Source organism: Euprymna scolopes, chromosome 1, assembly GCF_053919585.1.
Source record: "Euprymna scolopes isolate OS-2025 chromosome 1, ASM5391958v1, whole genome shotgun sequence".
Taxonomy (NCBI): domain Eukaryota; kingdom Metazoa; phylum Mollusca; class Cephalopoda; order Sepiida; family Sepiolidae; genus Euprymna; species Euprymna scolopes.
In genome coordinates, this window is record NC_136482.1 from 158,703,150 (window position 1) to 158,730,855 (window position 27,706).

General features: G+C 28.9%; 1 protein-coding gene across 1 annotated transcript in view; it reads right to left on the bottom strand.

Moving 5' to 3' along the window:
• Window positions 1–27,706, bottom strand: part of LOC145276889 (lon protease homolog 2, peroxisomal-like) — a 103,127-nt gene that overhangs the window by 57,422 nt on the left and 17,999 nt on the right. Inside the window, exons 4-8 of the mRNA XM_080128328.1 lie at window positions 25,953–26,068; window positions 21,657–21,809; window positions 17,548–17,717; window positions 7,352–7,450; window positions 3,408–3,482 (exon numbers count right to left, since the gene is read on the bottom strand). Of these exons, the coding sequence (XP_079984454.1) occupies window positions 3,408–3,482; window positions 7,352–7,450; window positions 17,548–17,717; window positions 21,657–21,809; window positions 25,953–26,068 (613 nt within the window). The remainder of the gene's footprint in view (window positions 1–3,407; window positions 3,483–7,351; window positions 7,451–17,547; window positions 17,718–21,656; window positions 21,810–25,952; window positions 26,069–27,706) is intronic.

Here is a 27,706-nt window from a genome sequence, read left to right on the forward strand (position 1 = left end):
TTGTGTATGTATATATATATGTATATATATATATATATATATATGTGTATATGTATGTATATGTATATGTGTGTATATATGTATGTGTGTGTATGTATATGTATTAATAATGCAGTTATAGAAAATTTCCCCGGTTAAATATTATTAAATAGCATAAGGTTATGGATATACTGATTTTAAACTTTTTCTGTAAGGTATTATCATTACTTTATTACCTTTGTTTTAACTTACTTAGCATTGAACTATTACCGTAATGACCATAAAATAAAGATAAAACGTTCCATTAATAATATTAGAATTAATTTCACAATTAGCTAAATAAACATTAGTATATTCTAAACTCTATGCCAATCCTCTTTCTAAGGGAAATATAGATAAGTATAAAATTAATAATAATTAGCACCTCATGCGCAGTACTTATAACTTGAGTTGACAGAACAAATACGATTTAAATTGACAATGAGGCTTGAGATTAAACTAGGAAAAATCAGGAAAAAAAGAATTATTCCATTTACGGTTTAGGCCCATCTCTTTGTTTTAGTTTGTTTTGGCTTTTGTCTTTATATCTATATTATTCTTATTCCTCCTCCTTTCTTCCCCCCACCCCGAACCAAGTCCCTATATCTTGTACACGACCTGACCTCAATTAAGCGACCGGTCAAACTTTATGATTCTTAGATTCTACTTGAAGAGATATCTATTTTTATAGAGATGTATGTATGTTTAAGTGTGTGTATATGTGTATATGTATATATATGTTTATATATATATGTGTATATATGTGTATATATGTGTATGTGTATTACATATTATATTGTGTGTGAGTGTTGAGTTTGTATATGTGTGTTCATGTGTATATTAGGATGAATATGCACAAAATTGTCTCACCCCACCTCCTGCCACTTACCATTGCCTACTCTCCCTAACACTTCCCCCCCCCCCCCCGCTAAAATAATATAAGCTTCCAATGAAAAGGCTTCCACCAGACTTTGAAATTATTTTCGGCTGGACCCAAGACAAATTTAAACAAGCACTAGCCCGATTCGGATATATACACAGCTATGCGGATTACCCAGGATATAACTTGGAAACTATTACCAAACGGATGTAAAGAACATATAATATGGATTTTACCAAACAAGTTGGATCAACAAAAACAGTCATATCCATATCCTTTTTCTACAAATACTCCTGCCACAGAACTTCTGATAAATATAATGTTTTCACTTTGACTTTCCATGTCTCACTGACTTTAGCAAATAGGGTGCATACCTTTATATCTATTTGCTAATATTTTCACTCCTCTGATGAGATGGTAGACATCGAAACCCTATAGGTTAAGGAGATAAACTTTCTAAAGCATTCTTTGTCTTTCTTAGAATAATAAAAATTCTTTGATATGAAACTCAACCACTTCATTTCATTTCAATGAGAGTTTTTTGAAATTCATTGAATTACAATTTAATTTATTTGCTCTATCTTGAATATCGAGCAATTCTCGTTTAGATGGGATAACTTATAGAATATTACTGCCAGTAATATTTTGTAAACCTACAATCTCACGTTTACATAACCACTGATTGTTAAATAAAAACTACTCCGAAGTATATATATATATATATATATATATACATACAGAGAGAGAGAAATTTTTAAAAAAATTCAAATTTAGTGGCTAGGCAAACAGCAACAATATTGCTTGAACAACCTTCAACAATCACTCGCTTGCCCGTAATTTATGGAAAACCCATCAGACTTGGTTTTCTATCAAATATTCCTACCACTATTTATTTAAAAAAAAAAAAAAGGAAACCCATACAAGTTAATACTATTGTAAATAACCTACACATAAGAATTTACACTAGATGTGACCCGATGGGGGCCGGGCAATGTCGGGAGAACAGCCGTCGTCTGGATGGTTCCATTGACACGAATTCAGAGAATTTGCACGGCTGAATTCTAATGATGATGATGATGGCTTGATGTTGTTTTAAAAAGAATACATCTGTTTCTTGATGGATAATCAAAATGATCTCCTCCCCCCCCCCCCGCCCAAGAATGGATAGCTGAAACAAGTATCTACGCCAGAATGAAAGTCATAAAAATAATTCTTAAGCAAAACAGACGGACACTTATGTTGATAGACAGACTGCCAAGAGAAATCGCTGTCAAGTGGTTGAACAGAGAAACAGTCCGGCTGACAGTGAGGCTATGGACGTTATCTGTTGAAGAGAAAACCACCCGAGAACATGCCCGGTGGACCCGTTGAGTTTTAATTGGCTGTGACAACCCATCTTCCTAGCGTGCGGACATTTATTGCCTTGCTGACGTGGTAATTTAGTCTGGGATCATGGCAGGAGGAATGGGCGGGGGTGAAAACCTTTTCTTTCTCTTCAATAATTGTAAAGGTCGCTTCTCATTATTTTCTTTTTCTTCTGTGATTGTGCGTTCTGAGTCGGCAAGACGTTACTGGACCTCACCCACCGGAACAAAAGCACGGCCGCTGATTGGTTGACCATCACTTGCAGGCGTATTGGGCGATATTGATAAAAAAGAGTGAAGTGAAGATAGACGGACACTCTTTGCCACGCGCCTTGGCAGCATGGTTCTTCGTGAACTGATTCTCCCTAGTATACTGATGTTGGATAAGTGAAGAACTTTGTTAATAACCGCCAGCCCCAGTTGTAAGCCTAAGCCAAATTGTGTATACGCTACTTGTGAAGTTGAAAGCAATAATCAGTCTATGTTAAGAAAAACCAGTTAAGTTTTGACTTTTATTTCTTTGTTTGAAAACGCCGTTGTTGAATGCGGATTATTTTTTCAGACGGCCCCGTTGACAGTTTGGAAACCAGATAAAAAGGTGAAGCCAGTGAGCGAACTCCAGCAACAAGATGAACTCAACCACTAGACGAGAACACAGGTAATGCTACAGGGATCGACATCGGTTGCATCTTCCACCCAAGTCTGTGCATCCGAGCTGCCCTGTAGGGGTTATAAAATAACTTTGAAATGACTTAACAGGATCGATATGCCTTTAAAAACCAATCAAGAAAACAAATACACAAGCAAATAATCCATTGTATATAATTAATTGAATACAAGTTGCTATTTTACCAATTGTTACAGGGATTTAGGAGGTTCAACATTTCCAACGTGTATCAATGAATAATTTGATTGTAATTAATCATATAGGATTTCAATTTAGCTTAGACGAATTAATATGTGATATATCATTACACTTACTTTATACCATCACGCTTCAGCCATCTGCAGGTCATTGACTAGTTTAGAATAAATCCTTGCCACATGAGAAAGAAAGTGTTTGAATAGCAAATCCAAAAAATCGAATGCATCAGAAAATTCAAATAAAACAAATACATAAGAAATACAATGAAAAACATGCTTACCTTGCTTGGACAATGTCGAGAGTATCTTTGTTACTTTTTGACCACGGCAATTCAACCATTAATTCAAGGTAATTTCTAAAAGTAAAAAAATTAGTAAAACAACATTACCTTAACAAAATTTGTTATGGTTTTATAACAATTTGGTTCAATTAATAATTTAATGACCAAATCATCTATTATAATAAATCTCAACTGTCTGTTTAAATGTATGTATATATGTATGTCTGCCTAAAACTTTCGACAGAGATGACGGATTTTCACGAGGTCAGTATCGTTTTGAAGCTTGACCTTTCCGACAACAGATATCAAAAAATTTGCTAAAAACATTAATTCCTTCACCCTCAACTGGGCCATTTTCTACAAGGAGGGAGTCGCTTTTTTCACCGATATTTTCGAAAGTCATCCCCCTTTTCAATTGATTAACCTTAATTTAAACCTTTGCCACTTCCAGTTTGGCAATGGACGCAACGGCAAAGACATCACGTTTTTTGGGGGTTTTTTCCACGCTCTTTTCCTCCTTCGCGGTTCGGGTTTAAGCCTGCTTGCTTACTACCACTTTCTTTCTTTTTTTTTTTTTTTAAACACACACCTCCAAACACCCAGGCTAGCTAGTCTATATATATAAAAGCGAAAAATGTATGTATGTGTGTTCGCTTTTTCTGTATGTCAACAAAAAGCTTTTTTCAGAGAAGCGATCACTTGCTTCACAACTTTTTAAAACTTTTTATATCACATAAATCATAATATCTCACAGTTAACAACGAAGCTCGCCTCTCTATTTAATTTGCTCGATTTCGGGAAGATAAATATTCAATATTTGTCGCTCGCCGCATGTGGGTTAGTCTTTTTCCTATAACATTTGGGGGGGAGGCGTTCAGCAGTAAATGAATATTATCCCGCAGTCAAACTTGACCTCATTAACTCATTAAAACGAGCACCTGCTAAATCCAAGTTATTAAATAAATTCAAACATGTTTCTGTTAGCATCTCGCGGTGGAGAAATGGTTAACGTCGCACTTTTTTTTTTCACACTTTAATTTACAACTTTACCTCAACGGTTCGGGTTCGATCCTCATACTTACTTCTTTTTTTACCCCCACCCCCGGAGTTTCCACACACACCTCCAAACACCCGGGCAACGCCGGGTACTCCTCGCTAGTCTATTATATAAAAGGGAAAATGTGTGTTTGTATGTCTACTAAAAACCTTCAACACACACAACAAACACTGACGAAATTGGTACCGTTAGAAAGAAAGATCGATTTCTCAAGCAACAAATATCCAAAACTTGGTCAAAAACATTAATTCTCTGACCATCAACTTTGGACAAAGAGGGGTCAGTTTTTGTATCAACATTTTTGCAAACCATTGTCACCTAGCGATCTCAACATGTTTAAAACACGTTATTTCAAAGGCCCATGACGCCATAAGTGCACTGTGGGCGAGACAGCTAACATGTTAGCGTTTTTACCTCCTTTTCCTCTTAGCGTTACAAGTTCGAACCTGGCTACTGCGGCTAAATTTTTTTTTTTTTTTTTACTGCTATTTTGATAAAAAAATTCATTTTTCTCATGGTTGCTCAATAGTCTTACTATGCCATCTCTCAACACCCAAGCAACACCGGGTACTCATGCTAGTAATATATAAATTTAACTTTCCAAAACTTATTTAAAAATAGAAAAACAGTAAAATTTTCAAAATGCAAGAACAAAAACATGTTTCAGAAATTTTTAGATGACGTTTGATAATTTGGATTATTGAAATCATTTGGACTGCTATTGTCAACTTGTTATTTTCACAACATTTTGGCCAATGTAACCTTCAGCATAAAAATTCCAAAGTTCAAAGGCACCTGATAAATGATAACAGAAGTTGAATCAGCTAAAACGTTGCACAATTAGAAACTAAGATTAAACGAATAAAATAATGGAAATATTACAAAAATGAAAGCAAAAAGATTCCCGGGCAACGTCTGATAACTACAACTAATTAAGAATAAAGAATTATATTTGATATTCAATTTGTTTATGCATTTATTTTCGATATCGAACTAGATTTATGAAAAACAAAAATATAAACTTTAATCGATAATATAAATCTCACCTGTCTGTTTAAATGTATGTATGTATGTTTGTATGTCTGCTTAAAACTTTCAATAGAGGCGACAGATTTTCACGAGATCGGTACCATTTTGAAGCTTGACCCTTCGGACGACAAATACCGAAAAATTGGCGTTCACCCTCAACTGGGCACTTTTCTACAGGGAGGGGGGGTCGCTTTTTTTCGCCGATATTTTCGAAAGCCATCGCCACTTTTCGATTGTCTAGCCTTAATTTAAACCTACGTCACTTCCAGTTTGGCGATGGGCGCAACAGCTAACGTGTCACTTGTTTTTTTCACTTTCTTTTCCTCCTTCATGGTACGGGTTTGAGCCTACCTGCCTATTACCGCTTTTTTGGCCAAGATCAAAGTGTAGTATCTGTTCTTCAGATGCTGCACTTCCATTTCTTTTCTCTTTCAGTGGAGGAGCAGTCCTTCACGACTGAGACAATTTTTTTATTTTTGTACCTTTTCTCCACGTTAAAAAACGACCCTGGTGTCTAACTCTGTCCCGTGGGGAGGCATTGTAAATAGGTACTACCACTTTTGTTTTTTGTTTTTTTTTGGCGCTCACAATTTTCCTTTTTTTCTTTTTTTTGCTTAACCAACACCCTACACAGACCTCCACTTTCTTTTCCGCCTTCGCGTCACGGGTTCAAGCCTGCCTGCCTACTACAACATTTTTTTTTTTTTTTTTGCTCAACCCACACCTATAAACAACCGGGCAACGCCGGGCACCCAGGTTAGTATTTAATAAAGTCAGCTAACTAGAATTCTGCCATTGAGGAGTTATCAAACAGAATGTGAAACCTGGAACCTAAGAAAATAGTTTTAGCAGACATTTTCATTTTTCTTTTTCGAACTCAAAAATATTTTGTTTCTGAATTTTTGAGATGAAGTTCCATGATTTTTATTATTTGAAATATTTGGATTATTGTTCTCATCTTGAGTGTTATTCCCACAACATTTTGTCTGATGTAATCTCCGACCCTCTTTAAGTGCATCTTTACAAATTCGGAAACATTTTTATCAAACTCACTGTAGTTATGCCCCTTGGACTAACCGGAGGATGGCAGGAGTTATCTCCCCTTAGGGTTATAACAATATTAGTACGGGTAGAGGTGTTCATGGATCCACAAAACAATCGAGATAACCAAATGGAAGTGGATGATATTACAAACACGGGGAAAAGAGACCTTAGAGATTATTCGCAAAAAACAAGCATGCAGTTGTACAAAAATAGTGCCAAGAAGTCTGTCCTCATGAATATGTCGGAAATCACATGAATTCTTAGATCAAGGAAATTGACCATGTTCATATATTCCGAGGTCACAGGAAAATGGGAGGGGGTAGAGGTGGCAGTTATGGCCCTTGGACTAATCGGAAGCAAGCAAGAGTTATCTCTCCTTAAGAATATAAAAATACAAGTGCAGCTACTGTTCTACTAATGCTAAACATTCCCCCAACTCTAAACTCAAATATCTTTAAGGCAAATTCAAGAATCTCTCGGGAATCTGCAAGTATCCATGGCATAATGGATAAAGTACTAGGTAAAATTCAGTTGTAAGCTATAGTTTTCTGGAGGTTGATGGCTCAATACTCAGTGCAGGTGATACGATAATTGCAAATTACTTAAGACTTTGGCTCTTTCATGGCTGAAGGAACAAGCGTATGCTAGTCCTATGGATTATATAAAGGGTTCCATTCAAAATTCTAAAGTTCAACAAGAGGATTCCCGAGTTCGAGAATAAGCACATAACGAAGTTCAGAGGTTACGTCATAAAATATTCATCATTTTATCAAGCAAACAGAAAAAAAAAGAAAAAAATGGAAAGCAAACAGACCTGATCATTGCATGTTCTGGCATATTAGGAAGCATTTTCTTGAAACGACGCAACTCTTTCATGGCAGCTTTATAAGCACAATCGGGCATCTTGGCAAGTCTTCAGTTTTTGGGGGAAAAGAAAAAAAAAAAAAAGAAAATGTGGAAAATTATTCATTCCAAAACAAATTTCATCTTTTTGAAATTGTCAAAAATAAGTCTATACAACAACTTGATTTTGTGGTTTTCATCCATTTTATGGCAGATCAATACTTTTTGGATTCTTTAATGCTATAACATGATTCACTGTATATGATTAATTCAAATAATGGAATGTGTTAGAGTGAAAGGTGTACTCTCGTCTTCGATGGTGAGTTAAAACTATTTTACAGAGAATGGTTTACATTGGCCTCATTTATCGACTTATGTTAAACCTTTACCGCCAAATTGTACTTTAAAGTCACCTTTCCAAAAAAAAAAAAAAAAAAAACATTTTGAGTTGTAAGCCATGTTTAGTTTCAGAGCAGTTCCCAATGATTAGTTGTTCTATACAAATCCTGGAGGTGAGTAGTTCTCAGTAGACAGCACTGGAGTTGGAAGCCACAGCGCAAAAGATTCTTCCCGTGTTGACACGAAGAAAACACATGTGAGGTTGTTACAGAAAAGGTTTAATTTTTATGGAGCAATTCTCGTTTCTGATTGGTTGGTAGCAGAACGTGAATTAATTTGATTGGTCAGTTCCTAGCAACATTGTTTATAAATAGAATCTCCCGACTGTGAGGGACCATACCCCTCATTATTCAAAAATATTGCAACATATTTCTTACTCTTCTTATTCTCATGGCTTGTCAGCCCAACTGGCCCTCAAGGTTCAGGTCTATGCATGGTTCAACAAGTGAATGAGGGGTTTGTTTATGTTCATGCATCAGTGGCACGCTAACTTCCATCGTGTGTTGGTTTCATGATTAAAAAATTTATTTATTGCTTAAAATAAAAGTTCTGGTAGTAAAGGGTTAAGTGTTGCATTTGGACAGTTCAATGTTAGCGTGATATCCCTCCATATCATACACCTTATCTACTACTACTAGTCTTGAGTCATCTGTAGCAGCCACAAATAAAGATCTACAGGGTGGAACGATAAAACTGTCACCATAGAAAAGACGATATGATTCCATTTCCATTTGATGAAAACCAGTTTCCTTCTTTTTTTTTTTTTTGCAGATCATCAACTAGTTGGCCAATTGTCTACAAGTCCCAAGAACAATAGGAGCCTTCTATCATGTATGAAAGTGACACAATGTTCAACAAGCGAGATCGAAGATGCGCCGCTGTACAACTCATGCTCTCTACTGATCCAAGTTATGACAACAGGACCATTGCCAGCACCCATAAAATGTATCGTTGGCTTGTCACAAATAACAAGGATGTGCCCAGGGTGATGAAAATAAAGTTTCCGGTTATGGTCTTTGATGTGGTTTTAAAGTGAGAGACACATCATGCCACCTCACATCTCTAAAGTGCTTGAAAGTCAACACTAAAGTGTACCTGGATGTACTGAAGAGGGTGGTGATCCCCCTAATGCAATCAGATGGCCACTGGCAAATCCAGGGTGTGGCAGCAGATCTCAGCGCCAGCCCACAAGTCCAAAGAACCCCAGGCTTGGCTTCAGAAGGAATGCTACGACTTTATATCTGCTGGACTACTTTGTTTGGTCATACACTGAGAACATCACAAGCCTGATTGCCGCTATCCACCAAATATTCACCAAGCTCCAGCCAGCGCTTGAGGAAAAGGCATGCTCCCAGTTCTGAGGCAGTAATTGAGACTGAAGGCGGCTACATTGAATAGATGCCAGCTTTACTACATAATCAAGTTACCGAAATTGATTTGTTTTCAATAAAAGTTTTAAAATAAAGCTGTAGTGTTTTCTTTAGGGCGACAATTTTATTGATCCGCCCCATATTTTCTCTTGTGAATCAATAGCCCCTGCAAAGTGATTTGTTTTAAACCAAAACAGACTCCTATCTCTTCTCATCCTTGTCCTCTGGACATGCTAGCATTGAAGATTTTCACTGAATATAACTGCTAGCCAAGGTAGTACTCCACAAACAAAAATTCCTGCCTGACCAACACACCCAAAGAACTTTATACTCTTCCTTTTCGAACTCTGACAGTCCAACTTTCTGCTATACAAATAAACCTTTCGTTATTTTGTTTTAAAAGAGGTTTTGTTGTTTATTCTGTGCTACATGTTCGATTATTATTTATGAACAATTATTATTTATGAACAATTATTTTTATGATCAATTATTTTTATGATCAATTATTATTTATGAACAATTATTATTTATGAACAATTATTTTTATGAACAATTATTTTTATGATCAATTATTTTTATGTTCGATTATTATTTATGAACAATTATTATTTATGAACAATTATTTTTATGATCAATTATTATTTATGAACAATTATTATTTATGAACAATTATTATTTATGAACAATTATTATTTATGAACAATTATTATTTATGAACAATTATTATTTATGAACAATTATTATTTATGAACAATTATTATTTATGAACAATTATTATTTATGAACAATTATTTTTATGAACAATTATTTTTATGATCAATTATTTTTATGTTCGATTATTATTTATGAACAATTATTATTTATGAACAATTATTTTTATGATCAATTATTATTTATGAACAATTATTATTTATGAACAATTATTATTTATGAACAATTATTATTTATGAACAATTATTATTTATGAACAATTATTATTTATGAACAATTATTATTTATGAACAATTATTATTTATGAACAATTATTATTTATGAACAATTATTATTTATGAACAATTATTATTTATGAACAATTATTATTTATGAACAATTATTATTTATGAACAATTATTATTTATGAACAATTATTATTTATGAACAATTATTATTTATGAACAATTATTATTTATGAACAATTATTATTTATGAACAATTATTATTTATGAACAATTATTATTTATGAACAATTATTATTTATGAACAATTATTTTTATGTTCGATTATTATTTATGAACAATTATTATTTATGAACAATTATTATTTATGAACAATTATTATTTATGAACAATTATTATTTATGAACAATTATTATTTATGAACAATTATTATTTATGAACAATTATTTTTATGATCAATTATTATTTATGATCAATTATTTTTATGTTCGATTATTATTTATGAACAATTATTATTTATGAACAATTATTTTTATGATCAATTATTATTTATGAACAATTATTATTTATGAACAATTATTATTTATGAACAATTATTATTTATGAACAATTATTATTTATGAACAATTATTATTTATGAACAATTATTATTTATGAACAATTATTATTTATGAACAATTATTATTTATGAACAATTATTATTTATGAACAATTATTATTTATGAACAATTATTATTTATGAACAATTATTATTTATGAACAATTATTATTTATGAACAATTATTATTTATGAACAATTATTATTTATGAACAATTATTATTTATGAACAATTATTATTTATGAACAATTATTATTTATGAACAATTATTATTTATGAACAATTATTATTTATGAACAATTATTATTTATGAACAATTATTTTTATGATCAATTATTTTTATGATCAATTATTTTATGATCAATTATTTTTATGTTCGATTATTATTTATGAACAATTATTATTTATGAACGATTATTATTTATGAACGATTATTATTTATGAACGATTATTATTTATGAACAATTATTATTTATGAACAATTATTATTTATGAACAATTATTATTTATGAACGATTATTATTTATGAACAATTATTATTTATGAACAATTATTATTTATGAACAATTATTATTTATGAACAATTATTATTTATGAACAATTATTATTTATGAACAATTATTATTTATGAACAATTATTTTTATGATCAATTATTTTTATGATCAATTATTTTATGATCAATTATTTTTATGTTCGATTATTATTTATGAACAATTATTATTTATGAACGATTATTATTTATGAACAATTATTATTTATGAACAATTATTATTTATGAACAATTATTATTTATGAACAATTATTATTTATGAACAATTATTATTTATGAACAATTATTTTTATGATCAATTATTTTTATGATCAATTATTTTTTATGAACAATTATTTTTATGATCAATTATTTTTATGATCAATTATTTTATGATCAATTATTTTTATGTTCGATTATTATTTATGAACAATTATTATTTATGAACAATTATTATTTATGATCAATTATTATTTATGAACAATTATTTTTATGAACAATTATTTTTATGATCAATTATTTTATGATCAATTATTTTTATGAACAATTATTATTTATGAACAATTATTATTTATGAACAATTATTATTTATGATCAATTATTATTTATGAACAATTATTTTTATGATCAATTATTTTTATGATCAATTATTTTTATGTTCGATTATTATTTATGAACAATTATTATTTATGAACAATTATTTTTATGAACAATTATTATTTATGAACGATTATTATTTATGAACAATTATTATTTATGAACAATTATTATTTATGAACAATTATTATTTATGAACAATTATTATTTATGAACAATTATTATTTATGAACAATTATTATTTATGAACAATTATTATTTATGAACAATTATTATTTATGAACAATTATTATTTATGAACAATTATTATTTATGAACAATTATTATTTATGAACAATTATTATTTATGAACAATTATTATTTATGAACAATTATTATTTATGAACAATTATTATTTATGAACAATTATTATTTATGAACAATTATTATTTATGAACAATTATTATTTATGAACAATTATTATTTATGAACAATTATTATTTATGAACAATTATTATTTATGAACAATTATTATTTATGAACAATTATTATTTATGAACAATTATTATTTATGAACAATTATTATTTATGAACAATTATTATTTATGAACAATTATTATTTATGAACAATTATTATTATGATCAATTATTTTTATGATCAATTATTTTATGATCAATTATTTTTATGTTCGATTATTATTTATGAACAATTATTATTTATGAACGATTATTATTTATGAACGATTATTATTTATGAACGATTATTATTTATGAACAATTATTATTTATGAACAATTATTATTTATGAACAATTATTATTTATGAACGATTATTATTTATGAACAATTATTATTTATGAACAATTATTATTTATGAACAATTATTATTTATGAACAATTATTATTTATGAACAATTATTATTTATGAACAATTATTATTTATGAACAATTATTTTTATGATCAATTATTTTTATGATCAATTATTTTATGATCAATTATTTTTATGTTCGATTATTATTTATGAACAATTATTATTTATGAACGATTATTATTTATGAACAATTATTATTTATGAACAATTATTATTTATGAACAATTATTATTTATGAACAATTATTATTTATGAACAATTATTATTTATGAACAATTATTTTTATGATCAATTATTTTTATGATCAATTATTTTTTATGAACAATTATTTTTATGATCAATTATTTTTATGATCAATTATTTTATGATCAATTATTTTTATGTTCGATTATTATTTATGAACAATTATTATTTATGAACAATTATTATTTATGATCAATTATTATTTATGAACAATTATTTTTATGAACAATTATTTTTATGATCAATTATTTTATGATCAATTATTTTTATGAACAATTATTATTTATGAACAATTATTATTTATGAACAATTATTATTTATGATCAATTATTATTTATGAACAATTATTTTTATGATCAATTATTTTTATGATCAATTATTTTTATGTTCGATTATTATTTATGAACAATTATTATTTATGAACAATTATTATTTATGAACAATTATTATTTATGAACGATTATTATTTATGAACAATTATTATTTATGAACAATTATTATTTATGAACAATTATTATTTATGAACAATTATTATTTATGAACAATTATTATTTATGAACAATTATTTTTATGATCAATTATTTTTATGATCAATTATTTTATGATCAATTATTTTTATGTTCGATTATTATTTATGAACAATTATTATTTATGAACAATTATTTTTATGATCAATTATTATTTATGAACAATTATTATTTATGAACAATTATTATTTATGAACGATTATTATTTATGAACAATTATTATTTATGAACAATTATTATTTATGAACAATTATTTTTATGATCAATTATTTTTATGATCAATTATTTTATGATCAATTATTTTTATGTTCGATTATTATTTATGAACAATTATTATTTATGAACAATTATTTTTATGATCAATTATTATTTATGAACAATTATTATTTATGAACAATTATTATTTATGAACAATTATTATTTATGAACAATTATTATTTATGAACAATTATTATTTATGAACAATTATTATTTATGAACGATTATTATTTATGAACAATTATTATTTATGAACAATTATTATTTATGAACAATTATTATTTATGAACAATTATTATTTATGAACAATTATTATTTATGAACAATTATTATTTATGAACAATTATTATTTATGAACAATTATTATTTATGAACAATTATTATTTATGAACAATTATTATTTATGAACAATTATTATTTATGAACAATTATTTTTATGTTCGATTATTATTTATGAACAATTATTATTTATGAACAATTATTATTTATGAACAATTATTTTTATGATCAATTATTATTTATGAACAATTATTATTTATGAACAATTATTATTTATGAACAATTATTATTTATGAACAATTATTATTTATGAACAATTATTATTTATGAACAATTATTATTTATGAACGATTATTATTTATGAACAATTATTATTTATGAACAATTATTATTTATGAACAATTATTATTTATGAACAATTATTATTTATGAACAATTATTATTTATGAACAATTATTATTTATGAACAATTATTATTTATGAACAATTATTATTTATGAACAATTATTATTTATGAACAATTATTATTTATGAACAATTATTATTTATGAACAATTATTATTTATGAACAATTATTTTTATGTTCGATTATTATTTATGAACAATTATTTTATGATCAATTATTTTTATGTTCGATTATTATTTATGAACAATTATTATTTATGAACAATTATTATTTATGAACAATTATTATTTATGAACAATTATTATTTATGAACAATTATTATTTATGAACAATTATTTTTATGATCAATTATTTTTATGATCAATTATTTTATGATCAATTATTTTTATGTTCGATTATTATTTATGAACAATTATTATTTATGAACGATTATTATTTATGAACAATTATTATTTATGAACAATTATTATTTATGAACAATTATTATTTATGAACAATTATTATTTATGAACAATTATTATTTATGAACAATTATTATTTATGAACAATTATTATTTATGAACAATTATTATTTATGAACAATTATTATTTATGAACAATTATTATTTATGAACAATTATTATTTATGAACAATTATTATTTATGAACAATTATTATTTATGAACAATTATTATTTATGAACAATTATTATTTATGAACAATTATTATTTATGAACAATTATTATTTATGAACAATTATTATTTATGAACAATTATTATTTATGAACAATTATTTTTATGTTCGATTATTATTTATGAACAATTATTATTTATGAACAATTATTTTTATGTTCGATTATTATTTATGAACAATTATTATTTATGAACAATTATTATTTATGTTCGATTATTATTTATGAACAATTATTATTTATGAACAATTATTATTTATGAACAATTATTTTTATGTTCGATTATTATTTATGAACAATTATTATTTATGAACAATTATTATTTATGAACAATTATTATTTATGAACAATTATTATTTATGAACAATTATTATTTATGAACAATTATTATTTATGAACAATTATTATTTATGAACAATTATTATTTATGAACAATTATTATTTATGAACAATTATTTTTATGATCAATTATTATTTATGATCAATTATTTTTATGTTCGATTATTATTTATGAACAATTATTATTTATGAACAATTATTATTTATGAACAATTATTATTTATGAACGATTATTATTTATGAACAATTATTATTTATGAACAATTATTATTTATGAACAATTATTATTTATGAACAATTATTATTTATGAACAATTATTATTTATGAACGATTATTATTTATGAACGATTATTATTTATGAACGATTATTATTTATGAACGATTATTATTTATGAACGATTATTATTTATGAACAATTATTATTTATGAACAATTATTATTTATGAACAATTATTATTTATGAACAATTATTATTTATGAACAATTATTATTTATGAACAATTATTATTTATGAACAATTATTATTTATGAACAATTATTTTTATGATCAATTATTTTTATGATCAATTATTTTATGATCAATTATTTTTATGTTCGATTATTATTTATGAACAATTATTATTTATGAACGATTATTATTTATGAACGATTATTATTTATGAACAATTATTATTTATGAACAATTATTATTTATGAACAATTATTTTTATGATCAATTATTTTTATGATCAATTATTTTATGATCAATTATTTTTATGTTCGATTATTATTTATGAACAATTATTATTTATGAACGATTATTATTTATGAACGATTATTATTTATGAACGATTATTATTTATGAACGATTATTATTTATGAACAATTATTTTATGAACAATTATTTTTATGATCAATTATTTTTTATGAATAATTATTTTTTATGATCAATTATTTTTATGTTCGATTATTATTTATGAACAATTATTATTTATGAACAATTATTATTTATGAACAATTATTATTTATGAACAATTATTATTTATGAACAATTATTTTTATGATCAATTATTTTTATGATCAATTATTTTTTATGATCAATTATTATTTATGTTCGATTATTATTTATGAACAATTATTATTTATGAACAATTATTATTTATGAACGATTATTATTTATGAACGATTATTATTTATGAACGATTATTATTTATGAACAATTATTTTATGAACAATTATTTTTATGATCAATTATTTTTTATGAATAATTATTTTTTATGATCAATTATTATTTATGAACAATTATTATTTATGAACAATTATTATTTATGAACAATTATTATTTATGAACAATTATTATTTATGAACAATTATTTTATGAACAATTATTTTTATGATCAATTATTTTTATGATCAATTATTTTTATGATCAATTAATTTTTATGAACAATTATTTTTTATGAACAATTATTTTTTATGAACAATTATTTTTTATGAACAATTATTTTTTATGAACAATTATTATTTATGAACAATTATTATTTATGATCAATTATTTTATGATCAATTATTTTTATGATCAATTAATTTTTATGAACAATTATTTTTTGTGATCAATTATTATTTATGAACAATTATTTTTTATGATCAATTATTATTTATAAACAAGCAATCCCCTCAACATCAACTAATTGAAACATATACAAAGTGCCAATTATTATTTATGAAACAATTATTATTTATGAACAATTATTTTTTATGAACAATTATTTTTATGAAACAATTATTTTTATGAAACAATTATTTTTATGAAACAATTATTATTTATGAACAATTATTTTTTATGAACAATTATTTTTATGAAACAATTATTATTTATGATCAGTTATTTTATGATCAATTATTTTTTATGATCAATTATTTTTATGATCAATTATTTTTATGATCAATTATTTTTATGATCAGTGAAGTAAATAAAGGGTTCCGCTCGAAATTCCGTCCAAATTCCCAACTTCAACAGAAACATTCCAGAGTTCGACAAGATACATCTGAAGGTGGTGTATCAACCGAAACTTTATGAAAATCACACTCAAGATGAGAACAGTAGTTCGATGAATAATAATACAAATAAGCAATCCTCATCTCAAAAATTCAGAAACGTCATAAGATATTAAAAAATCTTACTTAATTTTGTGCTCCAGATCAGCAGAATCATCATTCTCCATTTCTTCTTCTTCATCCAATTCATCTCCTAAACGTTTCAGAAGTCGTCTCGAATTGGATGGTCGCGAGAGTTCCTTGCGTGTAACAATTTCAACATTTTCCTTCTTGGCTTTCTGCAGCAGTCGCAAACCCTGAAATGTGATTAATTTTATAAAAGGGATGCAGCAATATATAACTCAAAAATAAACAGTTTACACAATTAAGATTACACAAACGTTTTGAAAAAGTATCGTTTGAAAAAACCTGATGGAAATAATATTAGAATATACAAAGTATTGCATCACTGAAATTTGTTTATTGTTTACATTTCTAGATAAAGTAATGTTAGTAGATATTAGTGCTGGGATGATTAATCAGAGTCAGAACTTCTTGTAAAAAAAATTTGTGTGTTCTTTCTGATGCTCAAAATGATTCTTTTAATTTTTTGGTTTGCTTTGGTTTACTTTGGTATTGTCAATGATAAATGATAAATATTGATTGATTTTAAATTACTAATCAAAACTAAAATTTATACAGCACCAATATTAGTATTTCTGCAAAACTTTAAAACCAATATTAGTATTTCTGCAAACTTCAAAACACACTTGTAGAACAAGTGTGTTTTGAAGTTTGCAGAAATATATGTACATATATTATTAGCATTTCTATAGCAATTTAAAAACGAACAAAGAAGAAAAAAAAACTATAGCTAAATATTTCGTGATTTTATAAGAATCATACTTGGTAATTGTACCAGAATTGTTAATTTAGAACAGAATTGGTTGTACGAAAATCAAAAAAAACGTTGGAATTCTTTCATCATTACTAAATATACTGGAACTGATAATATTTTTAAATATTGTAGTTTTTTTGTTATCAAATAAGTGTTTTATTAATAAAAAGGAATTCACTGTTTGAAACACTCAATAATAAACTAAAATTAAACAGAGAGAAAAATAAAGTTGAAATTTTTTCTTTCAGATTTTCAAATAATAAAATATTCATTCATTTGTTTTTTTTCTTCCTCTTGTATGCCATGATGGTGGGAAGTCCTGGCATGACTTTAGATGTTTGGATTTAAGTCAAAATGATGTTTATGTCTGTTTACAGTTTTTGGCATCTGTCGACCGCATGTGTAATAAACAGGAATTTACTGTTTGAAAAACAATTTAAGATTTAATGGTTAGAAAGATCAGACGAGTGTGAACTTGTTTTTAATAAATATTGCTAAGAAACAAGTGAAGCATGCATGGTCCCCGGTGAGTTCACAGTAAACGAGGTATTAAAAAATTACTAAGTTCAGCACCCCCTCCCCCATCTCATTTAGCCCCATATGTCCCCAGGGGACGTCAAATCCTGGTGAAAATGAACAATGCAGTTTTAGGCTTTAACATATGAAAATTTGAGTTCTGCACCATGCAAAAAAAGAAATAACTAAGTCTATTTGCCACCCCCCCATTTAGCCCCAAAAGTCCCCAAGACCTTAACATATTTAAATTTTGAGTTCAGCACCATGCAAAACTGCTAAATAGACATATACAGAAAATTTTGGACAAATATGGTAAAATAGTCTAAAAAATGGAGTGTTTTTATTAGCCCAGAAAATCCGTTTTGTTACGTTTTTTTACTCATATTATGTTTAATGTTTGTGCAAAATTTCAAAAAATTCCAAGGCATAGTTATTGAAAAAAGTGCGGACAGACAAACAGACAAGGTTGAATTTACAGCTCCAATGTCCTTTTGTCAGGGGACCAACAAACTTTCCAATTTCCTGAAGATTAATATTTTATTATTCAAAAAAATTTTTTTAAATTTCAATTTTATTTTTAATAAATAGCAATATTTATTAAAACAATTTTACATTTGTCTGGTGTTTCTAACCGTTAAATCTTAAACAAGAAAGCTTAAGTCAAAATGATGTTAATATGGCCGATTACAGTTTTTGGCATCTGTTGAATGAGTGTTTAATAAGAAGGAATTCACTGTTTGAAACAAACGATAATAAATTAAGATTTAATAAATAGCAATATTTATTAAAAACAATTTCACACTCGTCTGGTCTTTCTAACCATTAAATCTTTTTTTAATGTTTTTAAATCTGTCTGATGCATGATACTTTTCAACATGTTTCATCTTAAGCAAGAATCATCAGCTAGATCTAACTATTCAATCATATAGAGGAGAGGGGGGGCAGTTTGGTGATTGTCTTATCAGTAAGTGTAATCCTTAATGGGTTTCACACTCACCGGATCATAACACCCAGATTTTCTTTGTGAAATTATCTCAAAGAAAATGTTGAAGAGTATTATTTATGCTTCGTTATCTCCAGTTAAATAACTGATAAAAATTAAGCCTTGAATATGAAACTTTACATTCTTTAACTCAAGTAGTAGCTATTTGATGTTTAATTGCAGATAGCAGATACCGTATTTGGCGCTGTTTTACAATTTGTCATTGTGCAGGGGGAGACAACTCTCATTTACGAAGAGATTCGTTCATTTTTTTTTATCTCATAATTTAGGATGCTTGATGCAGCGATATTTTTTATTAAATCAAACCATTACAAAAAAGAAAGCTGCAACAAATGTAACAAAGTTGATAACATTAATAATGCAAGATGTAGTTTTTACACGACTATTAAGAGAATCGTTTCTGTTTTCATATCATAATTAGATAGATTCTTAAAAAAGAAGCTGCGGCAACTTTTGTCTACATTTTTTTCTGACTTACTAAGAGGTCAAGTGTGACAGTAGGAAATTATAATTTTTTTTCAAACAAAGCTTTTTAATAAAATAAGGATGAAAATATAAAAAAAGGCTGCAGTGGCTTTTTTTTTTTTCACTGAATAAAACTTATATTATTAATAGTACCAGTATCCAGTTTTTAACATAAATAATATATTGCAGTTTTTTTTGTTTTGTTTTACTGAATAAAGCTTATATTATTAATAGTACCAGTATCCAGTTTTTAACATAAATAATATATTGTAGTTGTTTTTTGTTTTTTTTTTACTGAATAAAGCTTATATTATTAATAGTACCAGTATCCAGTTTTTAACATAAACAATATATCGCAGTTTTTTTTTTTATTATAAAAATTACAATTCCTCTACAACTTTCGTCGCATTTTCATTTTTTGTAATATTAAAAACTAGATGCTGATGTTGTTAATATTATAAGCTTTGTTACAGTTATACAAAAAAAAAAAAGTCACCGCAGTTTTAAAAGTTTAATCCTTGTTTTATTAAAGAGTTTCATTCTTTGTATTTTTTAAGGTTAAAGACTAATTTTTTTTTTAAACCTTACCATAACATTTACTTTTTAATTCAAAAAAAAGTAGTCGTAAAAAATGTAGAAGAAAGTTGATGCAGCTTGTATTTTTAAATGTTTTCATCTAAATGAAAATATTGTTGGTTCGTTGGTTTTAGTGTTGTAAATTAATGAAAACAGAAACAATTCTCTCAATAGTCACGTAAAGACTACATCTTGTATTATTAATGTTAACAACTGTGCTACATTAAAAAAATCCTTCGCAGTTTTCTTTTTATAATGTTTTGATTTAATAAAAAATATCTCTGGATCGAGCGTCCTAAATTATGAGATGAAAAAATGAAAAAATCTCTTAGTAAATGAGAGTTGTCTCCCTTTGCATAATGACAAATTGTAAAACAGTGCCCCTGATTTATATCGCAGTAGTAATAAACAGATCACCTTTAATTAAATCATAACGGAATGTCCTGAGATTAATTACTGTTCATATCCTATTCTTTTTTAGTGAAGGATCAACAAAACCAGAACCTAAACTGCTGTGTTGGGAAAAATTGTGATGTCAGGATTATTGCATAACAAGTGGGCAACTCATTGTATTTTTAAACACAATTTATTTGTGGCAGAAATATTAAATTAATTACAGACGATACTGGATATCCGCCATTTTGCTTTTTCTTTCCTCTCAAACTCTCTGGTCTTTTTTTTCATAGATCTATAACGGGCGATAACTCTTACTTTGTTTATTTAGAATTATTTCTCCTTTTATTCCTTTTATCGTTATAGCATAAACCTTTTGCAAAAATGATTAAAAGAAATTCTTACCTCCACTTGCCTCATTAATAAAGGCAATGCCCGTTTGAATCGGTCAGAAAGGTCGACTGCATCAAGAACTTGCATCTTTTCAGAGTAAGAGGCTTTCACAATTGCTGCGCAAATATCCGGAAGGTGTTGACTGGGAAGTTGATCCAACATTTTCTACAATATTCAACAAGATGAGTGTTAAAAAAAAAAAAAAAAAAAAAGCTTAAAGATTTATTTTTTTCAAATGGAAAATTAAATTCATATTGTATTATTTGGATTATTCCAACTACTATTCTTATCTGGGTTGCTATTTTCACGTTTCAAATCTTGGTACAATGAATAATGACAATCTTATTTTGATAAACAGCATTTTTTTTTTTTTTTTTTTTTTTTACACGGTGGTCACCACTTATCAAGGCCCGGAAGCCTCTCAGGGATAAGGGTTATTGCAAGTACAGTACGTTAGTGTGGAGATTTGATGAAGTGTTTACTTAAGGGGGGCGGTTCATTAGGAATTTGTTAACGTTGGACTTGAAGACATCCAAGTTGTAGTCAGGTGGGAAGCAGGCAGATGGAACAGAGTTCCACAGGCGTGCAGTTCTAAGAAAGAAGCTTTGCTCATGGAATCCACGTTTTGATTTAGGCACAGATATAGAGTGGTGGAAATTTTTCACAGTGGATTCAGCTAGACGAGTGTTTTTCGTGAAAGATTGGCGAGGGGGGACCAGAGATTGGAGTTCAGACGAGCACCTGCCATGGAAATAACGATAAAACAAGGATAGGCTCGCAACGTCTCTTTTGTGGGAGAGGGGTTGCAGGGTAGAGAAAAGGGCATCCCCACTAAGCCATGAAGTCTATTTTATACTCTGTCAAGGAAGGATAGGCTGTTTTTAGCAGCTCCTGCCCAGATATGGCAGCAGTATTCCATCCTTGGACGTACTTGGCTTTTATATAGATAGAAAATTGCATCAGTAGTGAGATATCTTCTGGAGCGATAGAAGGATCCCACCATCTTTCCAGCGACCTTGGCAACAGACTTGATGTACGTGTTCCATTTAAGATCAGGAGTAAAAGTCAAACCCAGAAGCTTATCAAAACATGGGTCCTCTCCCAGACGAGAGCCATCCATCACAATTGATGCCAGATGGGGATCAGAGCGTTGATGATGTAAGGATAGAAGTTTGGTTTTAGATGCATTAAAAGTAACCAGCCACGTCTTCCCCCACTGAACCACGTGCTCGAGATCAGAGGAGAGAGAATCAGAGAGAACTTTGTCATTTACAGCCTTTGATGTGTTGCCGTAGATGGTCGTGTCATCAGCATAGATGTCAACGAATGATTTGAGTATGTGTTTAGGGAGGTCATTGATGTAGATCAGGAAGAGAGTTGGGCCCAGGATTGACCCTTGAGGGACTCCAGTATTAATACTGCAGGCCTCTGATTTTTGTCCATCGACCACTACTCTTATGAGCCTATCGGAGAGAAATGATTTAATGATTGAGAAAACATTTCCAGTTATACCGTACAGAAAATTGGGATTAATTAAATGAGTGTCTATACATCTAAAAGCACATTTGAAAATCCCATTTCCAAATAAAAACTCTTTGATATACTTTTTATTTGGAAATGTGATTTTTATATGCGCTTTTAAATGTATGAGCACTATTATATGTAAATATTGCTGATGAAATTGTTGATGTTAATGTTAGAGCAACAAGAATGAATATCCTTAAACCTCATTCATTCAATTTATGTATCTGATGAAAATCCTATTTCAAACATTAATATAGAGATTTATAGAGATGCAAGGGTACATCTAAAAATTCTATTTCAAATTTAAGCAGGACAGATCAAAGAAAATATTTTAAACTTTAAAAAGATTAGACACTGAGCTTGTAAAAATAAATTTAAAAATGGAAAATTCCAAGGAAGATTAGTTTAAGCAAGGCAGAATTTAGAAGCGTAGAGTTAACGCTACATGTACAGAAAGTGGCAGAGAATCTAGAGAAATATTTCCTTCTGGGGGTCTGATGTCAAAATGATCAAATGAGGTTTCTGAAGCTTTCATCCTGGTCGGGAAGATGCAGTTCATCTGGATGTACTTGTTGCAAATTGCTATAAGAATTAAATCCCAGAAGAGAATAATGGTGTTATTTGTTGTTCTTTTTAATTACTTCTATTATTATTCCATCCACAAAAAGAAAAAGTAAGAAAAGAGCAACTTGTGAATGTTGCAAACTAGGTTTACAGCTAACCACCCAAACGTTTTCACCATCTGGGCATAAGTTTGGGAACTGCACCCCTGCATCTAAGTTCACTTTCTTTGCATCGAAGCCAACAACTAAGAGATCGTATGAGTATGGAAACGCTCACAGATTTTGACATTAGAGATCTTGTTCAGTAGTGGTGTTGGTCAATGAAACAGCAGTGATGATTAACCTGTAGTTTGTGCAGATCCTCCTGCCGCAGTGGCCAAGTTACGCCACCTCAATAAAGAAAGATGGTACATATTAGTATAGGATTAATCCAAACCTTTATGTTTAGTCAAATGTCCCTATGCAAACAAAGGTGAGCTTGCTGGCAACAGGATGCGATTTGGTTAATACGATGATGAATTTTATCCTTGCCCTGACCTATTGAAATAAATGTGGTACCCAAGTCTTTGAAGGTTTCCATTGAGGTAAATGGACAGTACAATATGCTACAGGAACACCAGACACATCATCTTCGACCCATTCATTTGCATTCTTATCTTGGAAGTGAATTCATTGATTAAAGTGATGACGAACCAAACATTGTAAGCATAATACACGTATACACATGTACACAAAGAAAAAGGCTATGCTTCACAACTATTTCAGGAAATCCTACAAAAGCATGATCCGATATTCAGTCATAATTGAAAAAGAGTTGGAGACTGCGCAACCCTGTCTGATTCCAGATTTAATCTTGATAGATTCTGAGTCTTCATCGTAGCTGTAATCTCTAACGCAGGTCAAAAAGTGACTTTAAAAGATTGAGCAGTTTTAGATGTAGTTCGTCAGCTTCCATCATCCTCCAGACAGATGTTCAATCGATAGAGGCAAATGCCATTTTAAAGTCTACAAAACGTACAACTGTCGGCTCCTGGTAGCACCAGTATTGTTCAAGAATCCTATACAGAATTAAGATGTAATCAGTACTTACCCATCTCAGATGAAATTGTTATATATTAAACTAAAAAAAATAAAAAATAATAATAGTTATTTCCCTTTGATTGAAAAAGAGAAAGTTATCGCCCTTGGGATTAGAAGAGAGTCAGCTATGACAACTCAATAAATAAAATGTCTCTCCATTGCAAACGTCAAATTATCAAGTATCTAGTGGCTTCTACCTTACAATTTAATCTGTAAGTTGTTAAATAAATCTCTTAAAAGGTTATACTTGATCCACTGATCATTTTTGAGTGGTTATTAAGCTGATAACACACATCATCAGACCTAACAGAAATTCACCTTAGGCTGAATTTATTTGCCTCGTTTGTTCTGGAAGAATTAAATGAACATAATGGCAAAGATCTTTGAGACAATGTCAAGTAAGCTTATAATTCCCACAAGCTGACTTATCCACATTTTTGCAGAAGGGCAGGACAGCATCACTTCAGGTATTCTGATTTCAAAGATGAGGATGCAGATGGCGAATGAGTTCATCCTTAGCATCTTTGAAGAGTTCCATAAGAAGACAGTTTTTCAACTGGAGCTTTATTATTTTTCAGCTTAAATGCAACCGAATGGATTTCTTCAACTGAAGACACGTTGACATCATATTCATATAGATGAGCAGAAGCAGGTCGAAGTGAAGTACAGTTGATGATTGGGGGATCATGATTCAGTAATACTTCTCCCATGATTATTTTTGACCGTCTACATCTGAACATTTGTAAGACAGGAATGAAATTGATCCACTGTTGATGTGTTAATCTTATCTAGTGATTACTATTTGGTTAGATCAGCACATCCAGCACCGTTCAAATTATTGCACTTTCTGTTATGCAGATTTGCCTTCAGCGATCCTTGTTGGTTTCTTCCCCTTTCTTTTACCCCCCCCCTCTCCAATCTCATGATTAAAGGTCTAGATGGTGTTGCGAAACTCTCCACATTTCAACACTTGCAAGACAGGAGAAAACTGATCCACTGTTGATTTGCCAGATATAATAACAGCTACTTTACGATATTCTTTACCGTTTGGTGCTACACCGTCTGACTAATATGTTCAATTTAAAAAAAGGAAAGAGAGAAAACTTTATCCAAAAATGAAAATAAAAATAAAATTCTATACCTTCAGTTTAGCCACAACTGGAATTGAAACGTCGAGCAAATCCACCAATTTTACGGCTTGTTCTCGAAAATTCTCGGCCAGTTCATTTAATTCTTTATTTTTCATTAAATTATCATCTGTAAAAAGGAAAGTTTAAAAAGAACTCATGAAAATATATAAATAAATGTGGATTCAGAGTGAAAGCAAACTCATTAAGAGTCAGAGACAGGAAAGATTTATCTATGTCCCACTGTCCTAATTTATTCTTGAAATCTTTACGATGATATACAATAGTACTATACTGCATAATTATTCTGAACAAAGGATCAAATTCATCAATATTAATCAACTTCTCTTTGAGAGCTGTTGGAACCCTCTAAAAAATTCTTGTGAAATTTGCCAAACTTCTATTAGTTCGATGATGTATAAACTAGTGATGGGACGATTCCAATATTTTTCCTGGTTCCAATACAATTTCCAATTCCGTACTAAATCACTAATTCTGATACAAGTACTGATTTCAATTCTTTATAAATCTCTAAATATTTAACTATAAAGTTGTTATTTTTTTCCAGATTACCGTAAAAAACATTAGATGTGCAGATATTTTTCCCCCATTTGTCCACATATTTGTCACAGATTGTTTCAAATAAAATTTTGTTGTCCTTAAATCTCTTCTTTGTTTTTGATGCACTTCCCTTTCCTTCCCACATTTCACCATAGATCGTTATCCATAAGCACCATGTGACCAGCCCAGCGAAGACACCTTTTCATTACCATCGATTGAATGCTTAGTAGGTGTGCTTTCCCTAATACTTCTGTATCTGGGACATAGGACTACCGCTTGATACGAAGTATCTACCTCAGGAACCGTTGATGGAAGCCTTCAAGAAGTTTTAGTTGGTGTCAATGTTTCGCTTGCATACAGGAGGGCAGTCAAAACATACTTTATGCACAATGATTTTCATATGTAACTTGATACCCATCAGAGGAAGGCCAACAACTATCTGAGAGTACATCTTTCAAAATCCTTGGCCTAACGTTCACAGGAAACATGAGTTGAAACAATTACATTGAAGGCATTGCCAGGGTCGCTGCAAGGAAGGTGGGCTCTCTACCATGCTAGAAAATTACTAACACCCGAAAGTATCCTGTACCTCTATAAGGCCACCCTTCGCCCATGTATGGAGTATTGCTGTCATATTTGGGCTGGTGCATCTGCTACTAGTCTCTCGCTCCTTGACAAGGTTCAAAAGAGAGTCGCAAATCTGATAGGCCCTGAACTGGCATCTAAGCTTCAGCCTCTGTCCCATCAATGAAACGTTGCATCCCTCTGCCTGTTCTAAAAGTATTTTAATGGCGAATGCTCTGACGAACTGCAAGCACTTGTGCCCCCACGACATGAATACCCTCAACAAACTCGACAGGCTTCTAAATCCCACCCCACACTGTAGAGATCCCTAGATGTAAAAGATCTTTCTACTCCAGTAGTTTCTTCCCCAGAACCGCTAGACTTTGGAATTCCATTCCAGGTCCCTGCTTCCCCAACTGTACTGACGTGCAGGAGTTCAAGTGCAACGTAAACCGACATCTTGCTGCCCAAATCCCTACATAGTATCCCAGTAGTTGTTGCCCCTGATAGTATCCCCCTACACCAAAGTGGCAATGTGCCTTGTTTGGGGTGAAAATGTAATAAAAAGAAAAAATTGTAAAAAAATACAATGCTGGGACTACACACATTTGTTAAGTGCTGAAAAAGACCAAGAAGCCCTTTT